Genomic DNA, 20,053 nt, shown 5'->3' with positions numbered 1-20,053 from the left:
GAATGCAGGAACAAACACTTGCAGGGAATGATTTTCACAGTAGCCTGTAGTCCTCAAAGTTAAAGGTCTGAAATTGCTGTTGCAGTTCTGTATCGGTTGCTTGTTTTAAAATCAATTTTTAAACGTATGTGTGGTATTAAATTCCACGATCAAATGAATGTTTTCAAGAAGAAAGAAGAGTAACTTTATATTCCAGCTCCCTTCAGTACGAGGAGGTGTGCGCTTTGCAGATGCCAGTTTGTCTGCCTCCTTTTACAGAGGCCTAGAGTTGTTTTCCCCAAGTTTGAAAAAGAAGAATGTATTTAAAAATAATTTAAAAAAAATTGCCCCTGAGAAAAAGGAAAAACTGAAATGTGAGCTGCTGTGAATTGCTTAAACTGTCGGCTCAGAGCAGGTATTGACAGGTAGCTCTGTGAAGAAGCTGCCTGCCGTACCAGCCAGGAGTGCCTGGAGCAATCATCACGTGTGATGCTGGCATCAAAGAGATGAAAGAGTGGAGCTTTCAGTGAGCAAGAGAGCTGTCAAAATTACTGCATTTTTCAGAAGAACCTAAAATATAGAGCAAAAATCTCTCAATTGTTTTGGTGCTAAAGTAGGCAGAATTTTTGGATTTATATTCTTACATGTTAAATATAAGTGAGCTGTTTCTCTGAAGACCTTTGTACAAGTATATTTAAGTAAGGCAATAAATTCATCCCTCTCACCGCTCACAAAGCAGAGCAGTTGCTGGTCCTCCTATTGTTTGTGCTCATCTGGGGTCCATATTCATCCTCTGCCTCACAACTGCTTCCCCGGTTCCTGCGGGAGCTCGATCCTGGGAGCAGAATTCCTGCTCCATCGTGTAAGATAAATCTTTTCCCCCTACCTCCTTTTGTAAAGTTTCTGTTAAAAATGGTGATGCCTATTTTTAGATACCAGTTGGGGAAGTGCCTGGTTCTGCATTTTCAGCTCTTAGGCTGAGTAGTAAAGCTACAGTGTTACTTACACTGACTGTGCACACAAGCAGAAAAACATAGGTATGGTCTGGTTTGATTTGTCTTTTTGAAGATACCTCCATTTCTTTAAATGGGGAAACAAGCACAGAGGGTTAGTGCCTTAGATCTTGCAGCATCTGAATCGTGAATGCCTGTATCTCGTACTGTGAAGTCACAGCTCGAATCTGTGATTCTGTGAATGATGATTTTTACCTCATTGTTTCCAAACCTGTATGAGTGATCTGTTCTGTGCCATACCAGACTGTTTTGGTTTCTTTTAATAGTAATTGAATTTGAAGTTTCCCTTCAGGTTCAGTTGCAGGAGTAACGCAGCATGTGATGCTGTTGTGTTGGCATCTTCTGCTGTATGTGGTCTTGGTCTGTGACCTTAATCTACAGTTCAAAACATCTTTACAACAGAAAATCACCAGCCTTGTTTGTAGCCATGCACCTTTTCTACCTTCCAGAAAGCAGGCATAACAAAAACATATTTAGACTATGGACGTTTCATGTGAAGGAGGTATAGGAGGGTTAGTAACAATCAGCCTTGTTGGAGTTCTCATTATTCCAGCTTGCTGGCTTTAGTTACAGCAAAGACCATGGAAACAGAATTTGTTATTTTCTTATCATTGGATATAACCTTTCAGCTTTAATTCCTTATACAAATAAAAAATTGTAGTCTTTGTTCGTGGCTGCTACTGAAATAACTGTGAAAGTACAGAACTCGATGGAGTGCTGAGGAGTTCAGTTCTTTAAGGTGACAGTCTTTGAGAGTCATGCATGGCTAAAACTATTTTAAACAGCAGGAAAGGCAGAAAATTCTTCAGGTAACGCACAGAAGCAGCTTTGTAGCATTGGGAACCTGGAGGTGCAGATTGCCTCAGCAGTTCTCACATCCACCACTCCTGATAACCCCAATACTGTGGGGTATGGTTTTCCCTGGCTGAGCACGCCATTTACCTTCATTCTGCTTCCAATAATACATGAATTACTCAGAAATGTCTCATATTTGACTTCCAATTAGTTCAGTTCTTGTTTTATTTTAAACGCTAATTCACAAATGGAGTTAAGCATGACAAGCAAACAAATTCGTTTTAAATTGTGGAGAAGAGATTGTATCCCATATCTGAAGCAACAGATGAGTAGTGTTCTGCAGCAAACAGAATCGTTAGCTAGTTCTGAATCTCTCATTGCTTTGGCCTGCAGAAATTTGGGAAGAGAGGTTAGGGGGAGAAGAGAAAGGAAAGCGAGCTGAGAAATTTAGTTGCATGAATGTTTAATTGCTGCTTCTTTTCCCATGTCATTTTTGTCGTCTTTTAATAGGTATTGCACCACGTTCCTACTCCCTAGCACAGTGTTCCTGCCTCAGGCTTGCCCTGGAATCAAATCACAGCACAGTGATCTCATTCATTCCGTTACCTTTCATTTCTCCACCCAACCTTAGCCTTAGATCAGCTTAAGTTTCCTCCTGGCAAGGTTTCTGGGGTGGGGTGAGGGGCCGTTCTGGAGTTATTTAACATATACAGGCTTGTATTGTGGGGTGTGCCTTGGAGGCATATGGTAGGAAGTTGTTTTTAATCATCCTGGTTTGGTGGTTGTGAGGGTGCGAAAGTACCTTTTTACAAGGATTAAAAGTCCAAGTGAAGGCAGCTGGAAAAACCTGGAGCGTTGGGCCTTGTTTTGTGCATCGATAGGGGAAGCTTTCGGAGAGGGTTTCACTTGAAAAACAGCGATCAGTGGTGTTTGGGCTAAAACGTGCCCTCGGTCAGGGGAGCAGAGCAGCAGCAAATGGGGGAACATCCTTCCAAAGCTGCTGCAGAGGGGAGGCCAAGCCCAGGAGCTGCGGCCCTCTGCAGCACCGAGCTGGGAGCGTGTGTGTGTTGTGCAAGTTGGGTCTTGTATTTATTTGTGACTTTGCTTTCTGTAGCAAGAAATATCTGCATGTTAGGGCTGTTTATGTTATTTAAATGAAAACTTACCATTGATTATGGGCTCTTAAATGATCTTGAAGTACCCTGATGAAAAACAATCCGTTCGGGATTGCATGACGCCGCATGGTATAAAGTACACTTTGCAAAAATATTTCTGTGAAAACTGCTTTTTTTTCTGAAGTCTGCGTTGTTCAAACAGCGAAGGAGTGAGCTGGGAGTGGTGAAAGGGGGGGAGGGAGGTTTACATCCAGATTTAAGCCTGGATGGGAACTGCTCTACAATTTTTGGAAGTGAAAATATCTGTGGAGGGACCTAAAGGAATCCTGTGGGCTGATGGTGCGGTCTGTGTTCAACGCGTGCTCTGGGGTCTTTATGGCATACGGAAGATATTTCACCATGGCTTTAGTGCTTATTATAGTTGCAGTATTTTGATTACCATCTGTAGTCACTATTGGCTTTTGATAGAGCAGCACAGAATGTATGTTTGGAGAGTCGTGTTTGCTGTGTTATATCACACGGGCTGCTATTGCCCATATCTGAAGGCAAAGCTGTACAACTTCAGTCTTACTCCTGAACCGCTGCTTTCATTATGCTGCAGAAAATATTGAGTCTCCTGATTATACAAATGTCTACTGTTGGGTAATATTGACAAATACACTGAATAACATTTTTGACATAACATTCTGTTCCCACACAGATAATTTGGATGTAATTGAATGGGTTGATGAAGAGTCCGTGCTAAAAATACAACATTTTCTCACCCACTGAGGGTGAAAGAAAATGCCTGTTGAAAAGGCAGTTTTGTTGAGCAGAGCCGTGGAGCAGCAGGCTTTGTGCTGGGCCTCGCTGATCCAGGCACGGCTCAGCTCTGACTTTGGGTTATGGGCACAGTCTGAGCGCGGCCCCGGCTGTGCTGGTGCTGAGCTGTGGGTTGGTGCAGGGCTGCAGGCGGAAGCCGGGGCACCCGCTGGAGCTGTGCGAGGCCTCAGCCCTCCCAGGGCCCCAGCCAGGCACTGTCACGCTCACATAAACGCTTAAATATCATGAAGCTAAAAATCTACAGCGATAGTTAGCGGGGAGAGCTTTGTCGATGCTTTTCCTTCTGTTTTTCCTTACTTTAATGATCTTGTAGGCAGAACGCTTCATTGTTACGGTTTCATAAGTGGTGCGGCTTTGCTACAGGCTGGGGGAAAAGGAGGGGAACTGGATGTTAGAGAAAAGCCGACGGTTTAGTGCGCAATAAAGTAACTTTTATACTTCTCTAAGTCAGCTATCAAATAAACCCTGTGCTAACAAGCAGTGGGGATCGCTCCCTGCCCCAGCGAGGTGCACTGTACCTTTGCAGCCTTTGAATGTGCCTGTGCCTATTTTTATTTGCAGAGCTGGGGCCGGGCTGGCCCCCTTCCAGATGTGTCTCACAAGATTTGGTGCTGCCGAGCTATTTATAGAGCTGTGGTTCCATTGTCATGGCAACCATGCTGGAGGCCAAGGCGGCTGGGAGCTATTTCTGGCCTCGTGCTGTAATGTAAAACTGATTGGGAAAGTTAGTGCATCCTCTGAGCCAGACTAACTTTAGACAGGCAGGGAGAAAAAAAAGAGACAACCACCATTTCTTTAAATAGATTTTCCTTTTCTCCTGCCTTTTCCCCATTTGTGCTTTACAGTCGCTAGCGATTTTTGAAAGCAGGGTTTGCATCCAGCCCCACTTGCCCAAAATCCATTCATGCCTCATGGCCTCGGGAGAGCTGTGCACTAATAATGGAGCAGGTTGGGAAGCAGGGCGTGCAACCAGCCAGGTTTGTGTTCCATGGCAGCTCGGAAAGACGGGGCTCCGCGGGTTGGTTGGCTGGGTACGCTCAGGGGTTTTTGCATCAGTTGCACTTCTTTATGCTCCATAGTTTTAATATTCTATTTTTTAATGCGTGCTTCATGTTCTCCACGCCATATAAGGAACTGTAACCTTGATTACCACAAGACGATTCCAAATATATGGAGTCATACTTTTCAGCTTTCTCATTATTTGCTACAAAACCAGAGCCACGGTGCCCCTCCGCCTCCAAGCGGCTGGAACGCGGCACGGCCGGCCACGTGCACACGGACAGGCCTCAGCCTCACCCGCTCGGCCTCCGCCGCTGCCAGGAGGTCACAGTGAGCAGTTGGCTTCCAGCTGGAGATAAAACAGATCTGCAGCTTTGGGGGGAAGTTTCCTTAACGAGTTGCCTTTGGGTTTGTAGCTGTTTGAGCCTTAGGCTGCATATCCGAGTTCATGCGTGACATAAATGTGGCTTTGGGAGGTGTCGCGTCTGAGACCTGACAGCCGAACGTTGGTACAAGAGCAGCGTGTCTGAGGGCTTGGATGTGTGCTACAGAGCTGCCAGTCGTATTTGCTACTGTGCTGTCCAAATGTGCTTCTCTCTAATTACTCCTGAATTTTGGGGGTAGTCAAAGTCACCCAAAGGTTTTGAGATGCTTTATTTGCTTTTATTTCCATGTCTAGCTTTGTTTAGGGGAAGAGGAGTATTGGAGGAGTATTGCCTTTCTGAGTGCTGTAAATGACCCGGGAGGATGTTTGTGACCACATTAGCAGTAGAACTTCCAGCTTTGCAAATCATAGAAAATAGCAGCGTAGCCTTAAGAACAACACAAAAATCCACTCATGCCTCAATTTTAATTTTAACTGCACTTTGAGAGAAAATATGGCAGGTTTGGTTTCATGGACGGATATGGCATTGCAGGATACCGTAAATACCAGCAGATCAAATGTTTGTTTGTTGTATTTATGCCGTGCCTGAAACTTTGCCTGCTTTTCTGCATCGCTTACAAAATAAACTGGCTGAAATGTCACAGAAATCTTTATCATTGATTTAAGAGGGACTGTCCCCCCCACACCCCCAGTCTCCTGCTTGCTCCTAAGAACAGCAGGAACAGAACGAGCTGAGGGGCAGCCGATGTGGATATACACACTTGCAACAGAAAGTAAATGCTGTGCCCTGGATTTGCTGTCAGTGCGTTGGCCTGATGGGCAGCTGTGGTTTCACACTGTAACAGAGCTGACTTTCCAGGGTTTGGAAAACCCCTCTGTGTTTTATTTTTTATTTTTGACAGTGTTAAAGTTACAGTACGTACGTGATATATTTCTGAGCCTGAATCCCCATTTTAAAGAGCGCGTTGCATCTTTGTGCTGATCCTGTGGCTGGTTTCTGCACAGACAAAAGGCTTTATCAGATAGTTGGCTGTTGAGCATTTAGAAAGCCGTTCTCTAGGCACATCGTGGAGTATGGCAAAGACTAAAAAGGGAGTGTAGTAGAACTAAGCATGTTCTGTTCTGAGAAATTAAAAATGTGCTCTTGTTTTATAAACACTATTAATATTGAGGTAAACTTCAGCTTTGAGAGAGCTTGGGATCCGTTCTGGAGCCCCTGAGAGAGTGTAAATAAATAATAAAAATCTGCCCCTCGTTTGTACAGTTGGTTCTTTAGGAAGATCAGTGAACAAATACCAATTTATTTTCAGAAGTAGAAGTGTGAGTTGTAAAGGCTGCTTTAAAGGTGATCAGGGTAGATGTGAGTGCGGGTAATTCTTAGTAATATCTTGATAGAAACGCATGACTCAGAGGAAGTGAAAATTCCATTTCCACTGACTTGAGGGACTCTGGGCAACTGACAGACTCCACGTGTGCCTTGGGTTTTTTTGTTGGTCTTTTTTTCCCCACCCCTTTCCTCTGTCTTTAAGATGAGATGAATCTAAGATGTGCATTTTGGGATGCAATGGTAGATGCAGAAAGTGCAGTGGGAATTAAGGCTGGCAGAACTTGTGAGTGTGATTTCCTGTCTGTAGAGTATCTCAAGGCTGTCAGAGGCAAGAAGCTTCACAAAGGCAGCATTCCGTACTGCTGCGGGGGGAAGGAACTTACAAACAAATGTTCTGTTTAGTTGGCTTTGAGAATCTGAATTTATGTGCAGCGTCTACCAGCACTAAAGATGGGATCTTAGTATGTCTCAGAAGAGACGTTTTGTATACAAATTCAGGTTATGTTGACAGAAAAAAGAAGCTGATGGAAATGCAGCTTTTTGAGTATAGGTGTGTTGTCAGATTGAAGAGACATTTCTGTTGTTACCGTAGGCTGAAAACAAAACCCCATCCTGACAGAGCAAGTTTTGTTTTTGCCTGTCAACCATTTCATCAAATCACAAAGGCTGGAACGTCGGGTTATTCTGTATTGAGAAGACTGTCAGGAAATGCACAAGGAAAGGTGCTCTGATTTCCCCTTCCCCGTTCTTCCCCGTGTGGGGAAGTTTGCTGTTTCCAGAGGCTGAGGTTTCAATGTGTTACGAGCCTTTCCAGCGCACGCTGCAGCTCTTGGTCTTGCGGCAGCATTGGTGGTTCAGGAAGCTCCCCCCAAAGAGGAATAAAGCAAAACCGGGGCACTTGTTCCTATATGAGAAAAGCTCCATAACTGAAGGGAAAACTGGGATGCAGTTTTGGCGTAATAAACTTGCTAAAAATTTGAAATAATTGGTGGTATGAGTATGACTTAATTACATTACGGGGGAGCTAAAGAAAGCTTCTGTGTGCCCGTGTGAGTCCTGCTTTCCGAGCACATCCCGTGCAATTAGCAGAACTGGATTCTTACAAAGCTGTGTGTCCAAAGTCTCATTGTCCAAAGTCTCATTTGTCTGTTTCTCTCCCTGAGATGAGGAAAAGGATCCAAAAATAAAATGTGGCTTTAATTTCGGGTTGTTTACATTTTTATTAATATCTTGCATTTTAATATCCCAGGGACGCATCTGCTGCTGTCCTAGCGCTGCTTCCTCGGCAGCGTTGCTGGCTACAGATGACCTGGAATCTCTTTTATTAACACATCTCTTGGCAGCATAGCAGTAATTGTATTTTCTTTTAATAAGTGGTACAGACAGAAGCTCCCATCCTGCGTGTCAGGGTTTTGCAGGGTAGTAACTGTTACTTAGTCACGTTCAGAATCTGGCCCTAAGTGAGAATTGGCAGCAGTGCTGAATGATTGATTTGCGTTCTGGAAAACGGCTTTCCCATAGAATTTCTGCAAAAAAAATCCAAGAAGAAAAAATGGGACTTTGTATCTTGGTGCAAAAGTTACTCTCAGTATAAAATTGGGTTTCATGGTTTGGTAGTTTTGTGTGAGTTATTTCACCAAGGTCACTTGCATGTTTCTCACTGTGAATTCGTTGCTGACACAGTGGATGGGCATTTCTCCAGCAGGCTTAGCACAATCTGACAGCAGTGAACTCAGCACACAAGGTAGTACTTCTGTTTTGGGTAGAGCATAATAAGAGCTAAAAATAAAAATTAATGATGCCGAATTTGTTTTCATTTTGAATTAAGCTTTTGTTCTCACCTCACTTGATTATTAGTTTCATTTACTGGATAAGTTATTCGCTCCTGACTAACAATGACACAAACATCTCTGAACAGAGTGTATTGAACTCTTCTGAACTCTTGTGCTCCACTACTGCTGCTTATTTTAGACTGTATTTATTGTTCCAGTTGCTCAACTGAGAGAATGATGCTTCTTTATAATGTTCGTGCAAAGAAAAATCAAACTTTTTAATGTCTTTATCCCATTCTAAAGTTGATAGAGCAGATTATTTTTTAATTAAAAGGGATACACACAGGAGGAAATGTTCGTTTAGCATTATTACTTTGCTTAGTTTCCTTCAAATGCTACTGAGGAGCCGTGTAGGTTCACTGGTAACTATCACATGGTGAAAGACTTCCTTTTTGAACTTGTATTGTCACAAGCATCAGATGTTAGTGAGTGTTGGAGCTCATTTCTGGGGGGAAGAAGATACATTTATTCCATTCCAACTTGTTTTACCTGGCATGAACGTTGCTGTTGGATTTCATCTCAAGTGCAGCACTGCTTCTCCTACACGGCTGATGTTTTTTCAAGGAAATCATAGGCCTAAAAATAGTCTGCATAAACAACAGTAAGAGGTTTGTACTTTCAGTTCCAGGTTGTAGCAATATCGTGTTGTTATTTTCTGTTAGTTTCCAAAATCCATTAAGCTGATTAGCAGCATCTTTAAAAACAAAAGAGAAACCAACCTTTTGTGGAAGCTTGCATGAAGTGTTATGCATAGGTGAGTTCAGTACAAGAAGTTGCAGTGATCACCTCCACATCTTTATGAGTGTGAAATGTTCTGTGTGAAATTTTTGAGGCATCATCCAACTTCTGAAATCTCCACATGATTCTGAAACTGGTGTTAACAAAGTACTTTGTATGGAGATTAGGAGGAAAAACTCCCCTTTCACTGTCATTTCTGCTTCATAAAACAAATGCACAGGAATTGAAAAGGAAACTAAAATATATTCGTTTGAAGACTCATTAATCATTAATGTTATCCGTGAAGTTAACTGAAAGCATTTCCAGCTACTCTCCTATTAATATGAAAATAAAAGGTGTCTGGGGCCTGTGTCATACTGCCTCATACTTGGCACGGGGCAGGTGATGAAGGTGCCTGGAAGCATCAGGGCTGAGTTCTGAAGTCTGGTTTGTGGTGTCTGAGTCTTGTGCCAACACTGCAGTCAAACTTCACCCATGGGTTCCTAGAGATTTTTGCTCTTTGTTAAGGTGAAAGATAATTAAGAGGTTAAAGTTTGTTGGTTAAAAAATAAAAAGACTCAATACCTGCTTTTATTTAAATTCTAATAAATTGGAAGAAGAAAAATCTTTCTATACCTAATTTATATCTGTATCTACTAGTACTGCTTCTCCAGAAAGTCAACTGAGAAACCTTTCTCTTCAGCTGACAGCAAATACAGCATTCTCTCGCACTTAACTGAACTTGTAATGAAATCTCTTTAGGCGTTTCATTTACTGAATGACTTGATGACAACATACATATAAATATAACTTTGGGGATTATTGCATGCAGGTAATTTATTGGAGTCATTGTGTTACCACCAGCAGGAGCAGCTCACATTGCTCAGGTGGTGGGGCAGCATTACCCAAAGGCAGCGCCCGCTGTGTGCAGCTGTGGCTGCAGCCCTCTGCTGGCTGCTGCAGGGCTGTGTGCTCCCAGTGCTGACATGGGGGTGCTGAGCATTTTCCTTGTATTCAGCACTTTGTGCATCTGAGTGCATTAAAGCTTATCTACTGATATATGGCGCTCCTTGGTTAATAAATGCATCTAATTTTCCTGCGAATTAAAAGATTTTTTTTTTCTTTTTTTTCCCCAGTTTTCTAGACAAGATTGACATAGTCAAACAAAATGAGTATACACCATCTGACCAGGTAAGGACAGTTTCATTAAGGGATTACACAGCGTATCTGCACACTCTGTCTTTTTGGGACTCTCTCTTATTAATTTTCCAGTTCCCATTTCTGGCACTAACGTAGTCGTTACCATGTACTGTACATAGTCAGTATTCCAGTAAATATAAACTATGTCGTTTGAGTCTCGAACTAAGCACATTTCTTATTATCCACTTGGAGTAATTGCTTATGGGTAAGTATGTAAGTACTGCGCAGGTAAATAACGGTGAGAACAACTACTTATGGCCCTTGTTTGGGATCACTGGCTGCGTCCAAACTCCATGCAAGCTTATAGTAAAACAGGGCCATGTGCATTTTCCTCTGGGACGTTACGTGTTTGTTCTAATAACTACTGAGTGCAATTAATAATTAAATGGCTTCCTTACCTTTTTGTTCCTGAGGTACGCAGTGGATTTTGGTTGGCTGTTTTCCTGTCACACTTGTTTTGGTTTCTAGTGGTGCAGAACTCCAGAGAATGCGCTTTTCCAAACTTGTTTCTGTGTCTTACAGCATTAGAATTTTCAAACTATTTGAAACCCAGGGATCAAGAGAGAGCAATATTTAAATATATGTATTTCAATATGAGTATTAAAATAGCCAGACAACAATAATTTACTACTGATGTTAAAATGTAGCCACTTTGTTTAATGATTTAACAGTGTTGTATAACCTTTGGATTTTGTGTGGTTTTGACTTTGACTAACCAGTCTGATCCCTGTGTGCTAAGAACAGAGCTTGTATTGTGCACATACATTTTTGTATAATCTGTTCTATTTTACAATCTTGCCTACGTACTCCAGATATTACAGTTTGGCTGTTCGGATCTGCTGTGGAGAACACCAAACTTTAAGTCCTAAGTTATAAAGTCTTCAAGTGAATTCAGAGTGGTATTTTACCATTGAACTGCATCTGAAGAAGACAGCCTTTACTATGCAACGCAATAATAGCAGACTCCATTCCATACCAGTCTGAGGACCATGGAGCGTGCTGTCAGTCTTGGCTGGACTGTCCTGTCACACCCACTATATAGGTTGGATTTGACACTGTCCAACTTCCATCTGTTCATACAGATGAAAGATGGACTATGTGGACAATATTTTCCTAGCAACAGTGCCAGCGTAGCACCTATGAAACAGTGCTCACCTCCACTGGTGCAGATTTATACAACCATAGCATGCGTGCTATGTTTTATCACTGGCAAATACACATAGCTTACGGTGATGACTAAAAACATTGTGTTTTGTAGCTGAGATTTATGATAAATGATGTAACAAAGTAAAAAGTTTTCTTTTTCTTGGTGGATACATGAAGAATTATAAAGTATATGTTGAATCAGTTGCTCTCCTTTTTGCTCTAGGATCTTCTCAGATGCAGAGTTTTGACATCAGGAATTTTTGAAACCAAGTTTCAAGTGGACAAAGTAAATTTTCAGTAAGTGTCCTCTCTTCTGCTTCCCCCCTCCTCCCCAGTTCTTTAATACGGGGCAGAAGAACCAGGATAAGTGGGAGGAAGTAATACCTCCGAATGACTTGTTGCAGGGCCTCATTCAGTGTTGTCTTTGTAAGGATGAAAATGAACCTGCAGTGTGCATACACCAGAATTTCCTACTCTTTATAGGCAATAGCAAGAGCACACAGTTCTGTTTTGTCGGGAAAGCCCTGCTTGCATATGTCAGTAGATACCTGCTAAGGTTCTCATAATGCTTGCTTTCGTTTAGTTTCTTTGTTATGGAAGTCCTAAAGTTTCTTACATGTGCTGTTTTCATTTGCCTGAGAAGTACTGTGACTCACTTTGTTTTTCCCCCCAGTATGTTTGATGTTGGAGGGCAACGAGATGAACGCCGAAAATGGATCCAGTGTTTTAATGGTATGATTAGAATTTGTTCTTATAAAATAGTCACCCGTATCATTTTAATATTCACTTCACTAAAGCCATTTATTTCACTTCTGTATTAAGATGTGAAACCTTTCTCCGCACAAGTTTCCTTAAAGTTGATGAAAATATTTTCCTCTTGTTCTTTGGACAAGATATTTATGAATCCATGCAGAAGTCTGTCTCTTTTTAAAGGAGTTGTAGTGAGATCCTACAGAAGAGATGAGTTAGAATGCAGTTTAGATCTCACTTCACTGCAGTTGCTGTCACAGGAGGATCAGCTGAACACTGTTGATATATGTGAGACTACTGTGCAGTATTTTCTTCTGTGCTATTTATAACAGATTTGTTTGGTTTTTACCTCTGCTCCTTCCTCTTCCTGTTACCGCATGATCTGACTCATCTCTTCTGCTCTTGGTGTCTGAGGCAGATGATCTTAGAAGTCAGCGTAGTGTTATGGAGCAGCACAGCCACACAGAAACACGGAAATCTGAATTCTGTAATCCTATGAGTATCTCCAGGCCTTCCTTGATTTCTGGTACTTAGAAAGCTGTGAATAATAGCATTCTAGCCTTATCTCCTAATGAAGCTGAAACTTTGGCAACTTTTTTGTGAACTCTTAAATTCTTGGATGTTTCTTCCAAAAGTTGGTTTTAACTGATGAGTATTTCTTGATTTAGATGTGACCGCTATCATATTTGTGGTGGCCAGCAGTAGCTACAACATGGTCATACGAGAGGACAATCAGACCAATCGGCTTCAAGAAGCGCTAAATCTCTTCAAGAGTATCTGGAACAACAGGTCTGTGAGTTGGAGTTTCATTGTTAAATATGGAATTAACAAGTAGTCCTGGTGAAGACTTGTTAGAGAGTAACCTGTATGATTTGCTTCTCATGGCCCTGTTTAAGCTGGCCTTTGCTGCCTTCTTGTTACATTAATGTCTCATGCACTCAGCTGCTTGAAGAACACTTCAGAGAGTTACAAACTAAACTGGTAGTTGCTGTGCTGAGGGTTAAGTAATTAAAGCAGTGATAACCACTTCTTAATTTACTGCTGTAACCTCACTGATTTGTTGTGTTTGGATTCACAGTAGAAAGGAGGGTAAATTTCATCGCCTGTGTTGAAACCACATAAACCAGCCCTCAGGGTGTGTGCAGTCTGAATTGCACTGCTGAATTCACGTGTAAAACTCACCTTTCTCAATTATTGTATTTCATCATAGTGACATGCTGTCTTCAGAACTAGACTATGTTACTTTTTACTAAATGATCCTTGCTGTGCCATCTCAAGTTATCCAGCTTCAATTTCTTATAGGTGGCTACGGACCATTTCAGTAATTCTCTTCCTGAATAAACAAGATTTGCTAGCAGAGAAAGTTTTGGCAGGGAAATCTAAAATTGAAGACTACTTCCCAGAATTTGCTCGCTACACTACACCAGATGATGGTAAGGTTTTAAAATTCTATCAGCTATTTATAATGTTGTTATTAATCGCATTTGCAGTGTTTTTGTTAATTTCAAGTAAGATTTGAAAATCACAAGGATAAATAATTCTTGTTGTTTCTCAGCCAAGCAGTAATGTTAGAATTAGAACAGAAGGGATCAGCAGAAAGCTGTGGTAGAGGAGGTTATAACTGAACACTGGGGAAAATTGGAAAATTTCTTTAGCGTGAGAGTGATCAAACACCTGAGCAGGTCTCCTAAAGAGGTGGCTGAAGCCCCATGCCTGTCTGTAGTCAGAGGCATTTGGATAATGCTCTAACATGCTTTAGCTCTGGCTTAGCTCTGAAAGGGTCAGGTAGTTGGAGTAGATAGATGATCTTTGTAGGTCCCTTCCAAATGAACTATTCAATAAATAAATAATAAATATTATGTTTTGTTTTATTTCTTAGTCAGGTTTGTAAAATACATTTGTTTCTATCATATGTGAACAGAAAACAGGACAAGTTACGATTTTTAGGAGTTATCAGGAAAAAAAATGTGTTTTAATGAAATGCTTATTTTGTTATTAATCAGCAACACCAGAGCCTGGTGAGGATCCCAGAGTTACAAGGGCCAAGTATTTTATTAGAGACGAGTTTCTTGTAAGTATTTTCTTTCATTCAATATGAATTATGTGGTTCTTCTTAAATTCAGGTTTTAGGCACTTATTAATACTGAAAAGTGCTACCGGTTCTTGTGTAGTTTATATTTGATGTCTGCACTGCACAAAACAGATACGTTTTACAGCTCAGCACTTTATTAGTTGCTCTTGAAGGTATGTTTATTGACACAGACTATAATTAAATAGCAAAAGCACTGATGAGAAATAAGAAACCTCAAATGGAGAATAACAAGTGAAATCCTGCTGCTGTTAGTGGGGCCAGGCTTTTGTTCATCACTTCTAAAGACAAAGACTGATGAAAAGATGCACCATCTGCAAAATACTGATATGTTTTCATGTACTTTTTTCCATTACTAGTCAGCTAAAGCTATACTAGACACAGGGGGTTTAATATATTATTAAATTCAGTTGTAATGGTGTGGCAATCAAGTTGTGGGCTCATTTTATATTGGAACAAGAAAAAATTTTGAGGGAGGCTTTTTTAAGTGTAAAATGGGGCTAAAGAGGTTTGTACTGTGAGACACATCCCCACTTCTATGTGCAGTGATTTGCTAACACACACCTACCGTAACCTTCATTCACCTGAGGTCTGAGACTGCTCTTTGTTTTCTCCAGTTTTATTGTAACCCGCTGTTTCTCTCTCTTACTTCTAACAGAGAATCAGCACAGCAAGTGGAGATGGAAGGCACTATTGCTATCCTCACTTCACATGTGCAGTGGATACAGAGAACATCCGGAGGGTTTTCAATGACTGTCGGGACATTATTCAGCGCATGCACCTTCGCCAATACGAGTTGTTGTGATGGACAGCACTTTTTTCTGTGTTTTGGACTCCTTATTCCTTATTAGAAAAGAAAAAAAAACACCCTTGCCCACAAGGGATGGAAGAAAACTGTTTGAATCTCCCGTTGATTTGCACCCCTCAACTTTTTCTCCTTGCTGGACAATAGCAGCACTTCTAAGCTTGCTTCTGTACCCCTCGGACAGTTTGAGATGGCCCCTAACACTTAAAGGCCATTTCCATGAGGACTCCCTAACACTGTTATTAACAACAAAAAAAAAAAAAAAAAAAAAAAAAAAAAAAAGAGAGAGAGAGAGAGAGAAAAGGAAAAAAAAAAAAAAAGAAAGGAAGAAAGAAAGGAATGAATTGAAAGCCCTGAATGTGGAGCACCTGAAAGAATTGGGGGTTAAAATTCAAAGCATAAAACAAAAATTGGGGAGAGAATACTTTAGGTAATTTAGCACTGTTGTGGGCATAATCATATAACCCGTGATCTCCACGTTGTACCATTCACTGCATCAGACTAAAGAAGGTGCCAAGTCACAGACCAAGTTTGAAGACAGACACTTGAGTTTGGCTCTGACTGAACTGTGGCTTTGAACGGAAATACTGACAATTCTCCAACAGACCTAGACAGTGCAAAAACCAACTGCTACCTTTCAGAAGGGTATTTTTAAAACCAGTCTTGGTGGTCTTAAGACAACCACGGACATTTATGAATTGAACTGCATATGGCCTGTGATCGCAGAAAGAGTTAACCACACACTGTTTTCAGTTTGTCCACTGATGATCCCGTCTGCTATAAAAATCATTATCCGGACTGTAATCCTCACAGTCTTTCCCTTCTTTTTCTTCTTCCCTCCCCTCATTTTTTTATTTTACTGCTGGATTATTATTCTTGTACAGACTGTAAAATGTATTATTTTGTACAACTTTATTGAAAAAAAAAAAAATAACTTGTAGAAGATCTTTGTGCCTTGATTATGGCTGTACCTGTACAATGAGCTAAGATGTAAGTATGTTTGATTGCGCTGTACAGCTTTGTCAACCCTATCTGCAGCATTAGCTCAAGGTAGGGAAAATTTATCTGTAGTTTAGTTTTTCTGGTTTATAAAAGAAGGAAAAATACTGTTTAGTAAAAAAAAAAAAGAAAAAAAAAAGATAAAAAGGAAAAAAAAAAAGAAAAAAGTATAAATTGTGCAAACTTAACCACTTTAAAAGTGAGGTCTTCAACAAGTGACCAGATGTTGCAGCATCATGCTTTTTAATTTTAGCTTTAATTCATTTAAATCTCTATCCAAATGCAAAACATGGCTTGTTTCTACATAAACCAAATTTTGCTACAAATTATAAATGTTAGTCTTTGGTCATTCATAGTCCTTTTTTGCTAAAGACAAAACCAGAACAATAACGGACACGTAGGGCATCATGCAGGTCTGGTGACCATCTCTAGACTGGGCCAAATACCCCACCAACCTCCACTTCCACTGCGTGGGCATAATACTACCAGAGCGACAAGGTGTGCACTGCCCTTGGATTTGGCCACTGAATTCCAGTTTCAAATGACATTTTTATTTCTCTTTTAATAAAGAGATACTTTAGAACCTTTTTGTTTTATATTAACTATATAAGTAGCTTAAAGTGAAGATGTGTGGATTTTTCTTAAACTTGAATAATTTATGCAAATTATATGCTTAGAACAACATGTGGTACAGTAAAAAGAAAAAGAGCAAAAATCACTGTAGCAATAAGAGAGCATGTAATTTTAGTAACTACTACACTGCTTTATATTTTATACCTAGGTGTTTTATGTCTCTGTGAGTGTGTTACTTTTTCATGTGTCTAAACCTACGTGTACAATTTGTACAGAGTCAGAAATTACAACTGTAATAACACATCTAGAACAGTGTTAGCTTATATTACTCAAACACCCCCATTCCCTTTCATTTACACCCCTAATCTGATCTGGATCTTAATGCAGTGACTTTAAAAGGAAAACAAAAGGAAAACAGACATTTGCCTCTTTGCCTTTCACAGTAGCTTCCCTTCATCTGAGATCCCGCGACTCTTTTTTGGGAGAAGGTCCAGTTTCAATTAAAATGAGGCTGTGCTCAGCGATGTCTGTGCAGCTGCATTTGTTTCAGGTATCAGATGCCTTCAGTGCTCAGACTGCAGCTGTTCAGGATTGCGAGTTCGCATTGTGTTTGTGGCTGAACTTGTAAAAGGCAATGGATGGCCTAGTCCATGTTCACGTATGTGAAGAGCTGGGATCCGATGGAGTTCACGTCCCAGTCGCTCCACGTAATTCAGAGTTACCGTTGACATTTCAGAAGACACTAAAACATCTAAAAATGTCAGCTGCAGTTGACCTTCATTTTTGAGAACTATCTTTCCTGCTCATGCATTTAGAAAGTTGTCACCTGAACTTGGCAGAACCGTGGGAGAACGTGACTGAAAATGGCCCTCGGTCACTTCAGAATGTATCCAGTGCCTGTAGGTTAAGGGAGGTAAAAATGGGACATGCAGAGGGAAAAGGAAATCCATTGTGAGCCTTAATTTTAGTTACAGGAGCCAAAACGTTTAATTTAGTGCCAACCCTTCATCTTCTTGAGCCCGGGAGGAGTTGGTGTGAACAGCAAGTTTATAAAAGGGGAGAAGCTGCCGTGGTGTAAGGAATGGAATCTCTCACCTGAGAGAAGCAAAGCTCCTCCATTTAAAGCAACCAACAAATAAACCGACTCCTTCCGATAAGGAGAAGGGTTCATCATGACAGTGAGCTACAGAAGGCAGTAACAGTTTGAGAAACCTTCCTGTAAAGCTTTACGTGAACAGAATTGTTTAGGGGATGGCAATTGTTTGAATAGAGTTGAGTTGCACAAGTACGGAGTGTGTGTGTGTGTGCGTCTTAATGTCTCAGTATTGCCTTTGTTAGTCTCTTTATTAGTCCATGCAGTTTGGTGGCCTGGTAAATGCAAGTCTTATTTTTAACAGCTTCTTTTTCTTTTTTAAATACAAAACCATAAAGCTTTAATGCTCGCTATTTAATAAGTTACTGTGTTTTCTTCTGTCTCTCTAATTTAGTGGCCATAATTTGCAGTTAATTGAACCATTCCAACCTAATGCTTACCCATATTTCCTAGTTTTGTTTTATTTATTTATTTGAACTTCTTGTTTTCATAATTGAGGACTTTTCGCTTCTGTCTCATTCATCTGTTTGGAAACTTCTGACCTTACAGCCAAAATTTGAACTCATTCTACTCAGTATTCGTTGTGATGCTGAAGTGTAAGATACCTGCAAATGTAAACACTACCACTTTTATTAATAAAAGCAAATACAGTGTTTTAGGGCATATTTGCATCACTATAGTTGAGGTTGTGTCAGTATTTCCATTATAAAGGGTCTATATCTTGGCACTAAACGGCCCTAAACTAATTCGCCATAGAGGCTCCTGCTGGAGCATGATTTGGTGGGTTGGTTTTTAAACAGTTTCCAACACAAACTCTTGTTTCTGCTTTAAGTTCTACAGCTGTTCCGTTGGATGGGGGTTGGTTGGCAAAAAAATAATACTGGTTCAAGATTGTTTTTGGCACTTCTGTAACTCAGAAATGGTTTTGATTTCAAAACACAACCTTTGGCAAGCCAGTAACCTACACAGTGCTCTGATCACCTTGGGAATTTTGTACAAAATAATAATAAATTGTAGAGATGTTGTGGTTTCAAAATCAGCTGCTGTGCATTCGCAGTAACTTATTTCGATGTAAGAATTTGTAGTGGTTTGTGTATCAGTGCTCCCAACGTGATGCATCAGATTAGCGATACCTCCTGAAGGCCTTGAATGATGTGGAGACAGAAGTGGACTGTAGGCTTACAAAGCCAACAAAAAACGTTCAGCAGCTTCTGAAAGCATCACAAACCGGCTCTGTTAGAGGCTCAGACTGAGCTCTGTAAGCTGTTGGAAGCAGGATTTGGTGCAAAAGCAAGACGGTGAGCTGCATCAGTTGCCAGATAGCGGCCCTAAGGGAGTATCTGCATTTGGGATGTATTTTGAATGGCAGCATTGAGGACAGGATTTAACCTTCATATACCATTGCCTTTGGAGGGGCTGAAGCTAGTTGTGCTTCAGTGTGTTGCACATAATTGATACCTGCAGCATGATTTGCTTTTCCCAGCAAATCTATGCATGGAAATATTAACAGCCATTGCTTTAAAGTTTGAGCACCTTGTAATTATTGTGGCACAGTGCTCCTGTGAACGACTGGGATATTTTCTATTGTATTCTGTTTTCAGGTGTCAAAAATGATGTACCAGGAAAAACAAAGGTTGTGAGTATGATTGCAGAGGAAATTGACTGCAGATGAGGTCAACCCATGTGGTCAGTACCAGTCCAGCACCTCGGTGATAGCAGAACAGCAAGGAGCAGCATCAGGGTCACAGGCAGCTGTCAGTGGAAACCAACCCGAGCAGCTCCTTGTGCCTACAAAGCAGGATGGTTTGTTAGCAATAGAAGTGCTGGCAGAAGCCTTTCTGACAAGCTGTGAGGAGATAAATGAGCTGCAAAGGGGGTTCTGGAGCTCCACTGATGGAAGCCTTTCACTGGGAAATCTCTGCTGAATGACGGGACAGATTCCAAGAGGGAATTGATGGAATCCCAGTCATAAGCAGTGAGCTCAGTGCGGTGGGCATAATACCTGAATGACAAGGGCAACCAGCCAGATACATGACTTTGATTTTACAGAACAAGTTAACATAGAAACAACAGCTTTTTCCATTTAGGAATTTGGCCTCAAAAACCTTTAATGACAGGAAAAAATAAAGGCTTTAGGCACCATCCTCAGCCCAGAGGGAACAGGAAACATGGAGGGAGAGGATGGATGCCAACTCCAGGAATACTCTGTGTAACACTGAGGAACCAGTAAACAAATGGGAGCGAATTAACATGTGAATGTATCTCCTCACTTTAATTCACCCTGTTGTGGTATTAAATGAGCGGGCGATGCTTCTGTTCATAATCTATTATTACTCCAGTTTGGATGGAGACCAAATACGTGTCCATGTGAAACTCATTGGTGTTAATGAAAGGTGTTTTGAATTGGCCTGGAG

General features: G+C 40.9%; 1 protein-coding gene and 1 long non-coding RNA gene across 10 annotated transcripts in view; one reads left to right on the top strand and one right to left on the bottom strand.

Moving 5' to 3' along the window:
- GNAS (GNAS complex locus) overlaps positions 1 to 18,678 on the top strand; it is a 122,645-nt gene extending 103,967 nt beyond the window's left edge. For 6 of the 7 annotated variants that reach the window (XM_015881746.2, XM_015881747.2, XM_032448587.1 and 3 more), the window contains 7 exons: positions 10,121 to 10,175; positions 11,554 to 11,627; positions 12,004 to 12,062; positions 12,749 to 12,869; positions 13,383 to 13,513; positions 14,084 to 14,151; positions 14,828 to 18,678. In XM_015881746.2, coding sequence (XP_015737232.1) covers positions 10,121 to 10,175; positions 11,554 to 11,627; positions 12,004 to 12,062; positions 12,749 to 12,869; positions 13,383 to 13,513; positions 14,084 to 14,151; positions 14,828 to 14,974 — 655 coding nt within the window. In that variant the 3' untranslated portion in view covers positions 14,975 to 18,678. Of the gene's footprint in view, positions 1 to 4,648; positions 4,702 to 10,120; positions 10,176 to 11,553; positions 11,628 to 12,003; positions 12,063 to 12,748; positions 12,870 to 13,382; positions 13,514 to 14,083; positions 14,152 to 14,827 lie in introns of those variants that run through there. The other variant, XM_032448589.1, reaches the window with a different exon arrangement.
- LOC107323057 lies at positions 6,143 to 11,971 on the bottom strand. 3 transcript variants are annotated; one of them, XR_004309397.1, is made up of 4 exons: positions 10,583 to 11,967; positions 8,987 to 9,502; positions 8,757 to 8,854; positions 6,143 to 7,961 (listed from the first exon to the last, which is right to left on the bottom strand). It is a non-coding gene; the product is annotated as an uncharacterized LOC107323057 (long non-coding RNA). The 3 variants fall into 3 exon arrangements; XR_004309396.1 differs by having other exon boundaries at positions 6,143 to 8,854; positions 10,583 to 11,971; XR_004309398.1 differs by having other exon boundaries at positions 6,143 to 8,854; positions 8,987 to 9,138; positions 10,583 to 11,955.
- Positions 18,679 to 20,053: the final 1,375 nt, after the last annotated feature.

The sequence above is a fragment of the Coturnix japonica genome, chromosome 20, assembly GCF_001577835.2.
Source record: "Coturnix japonica isolate 7356 chromosome 20, Coturnix japonica 2.1, whole genome shotgun sequence".
Taxonomy (NCBI): Eukaryota; Metazoa; Chordata; class Aves; order Galliformes; family Phasianidae; genus Coturnix; species Coturnix japonica.
This window is presented reverse-complemented; position numbering and strand designations above follow the sequence as displayed.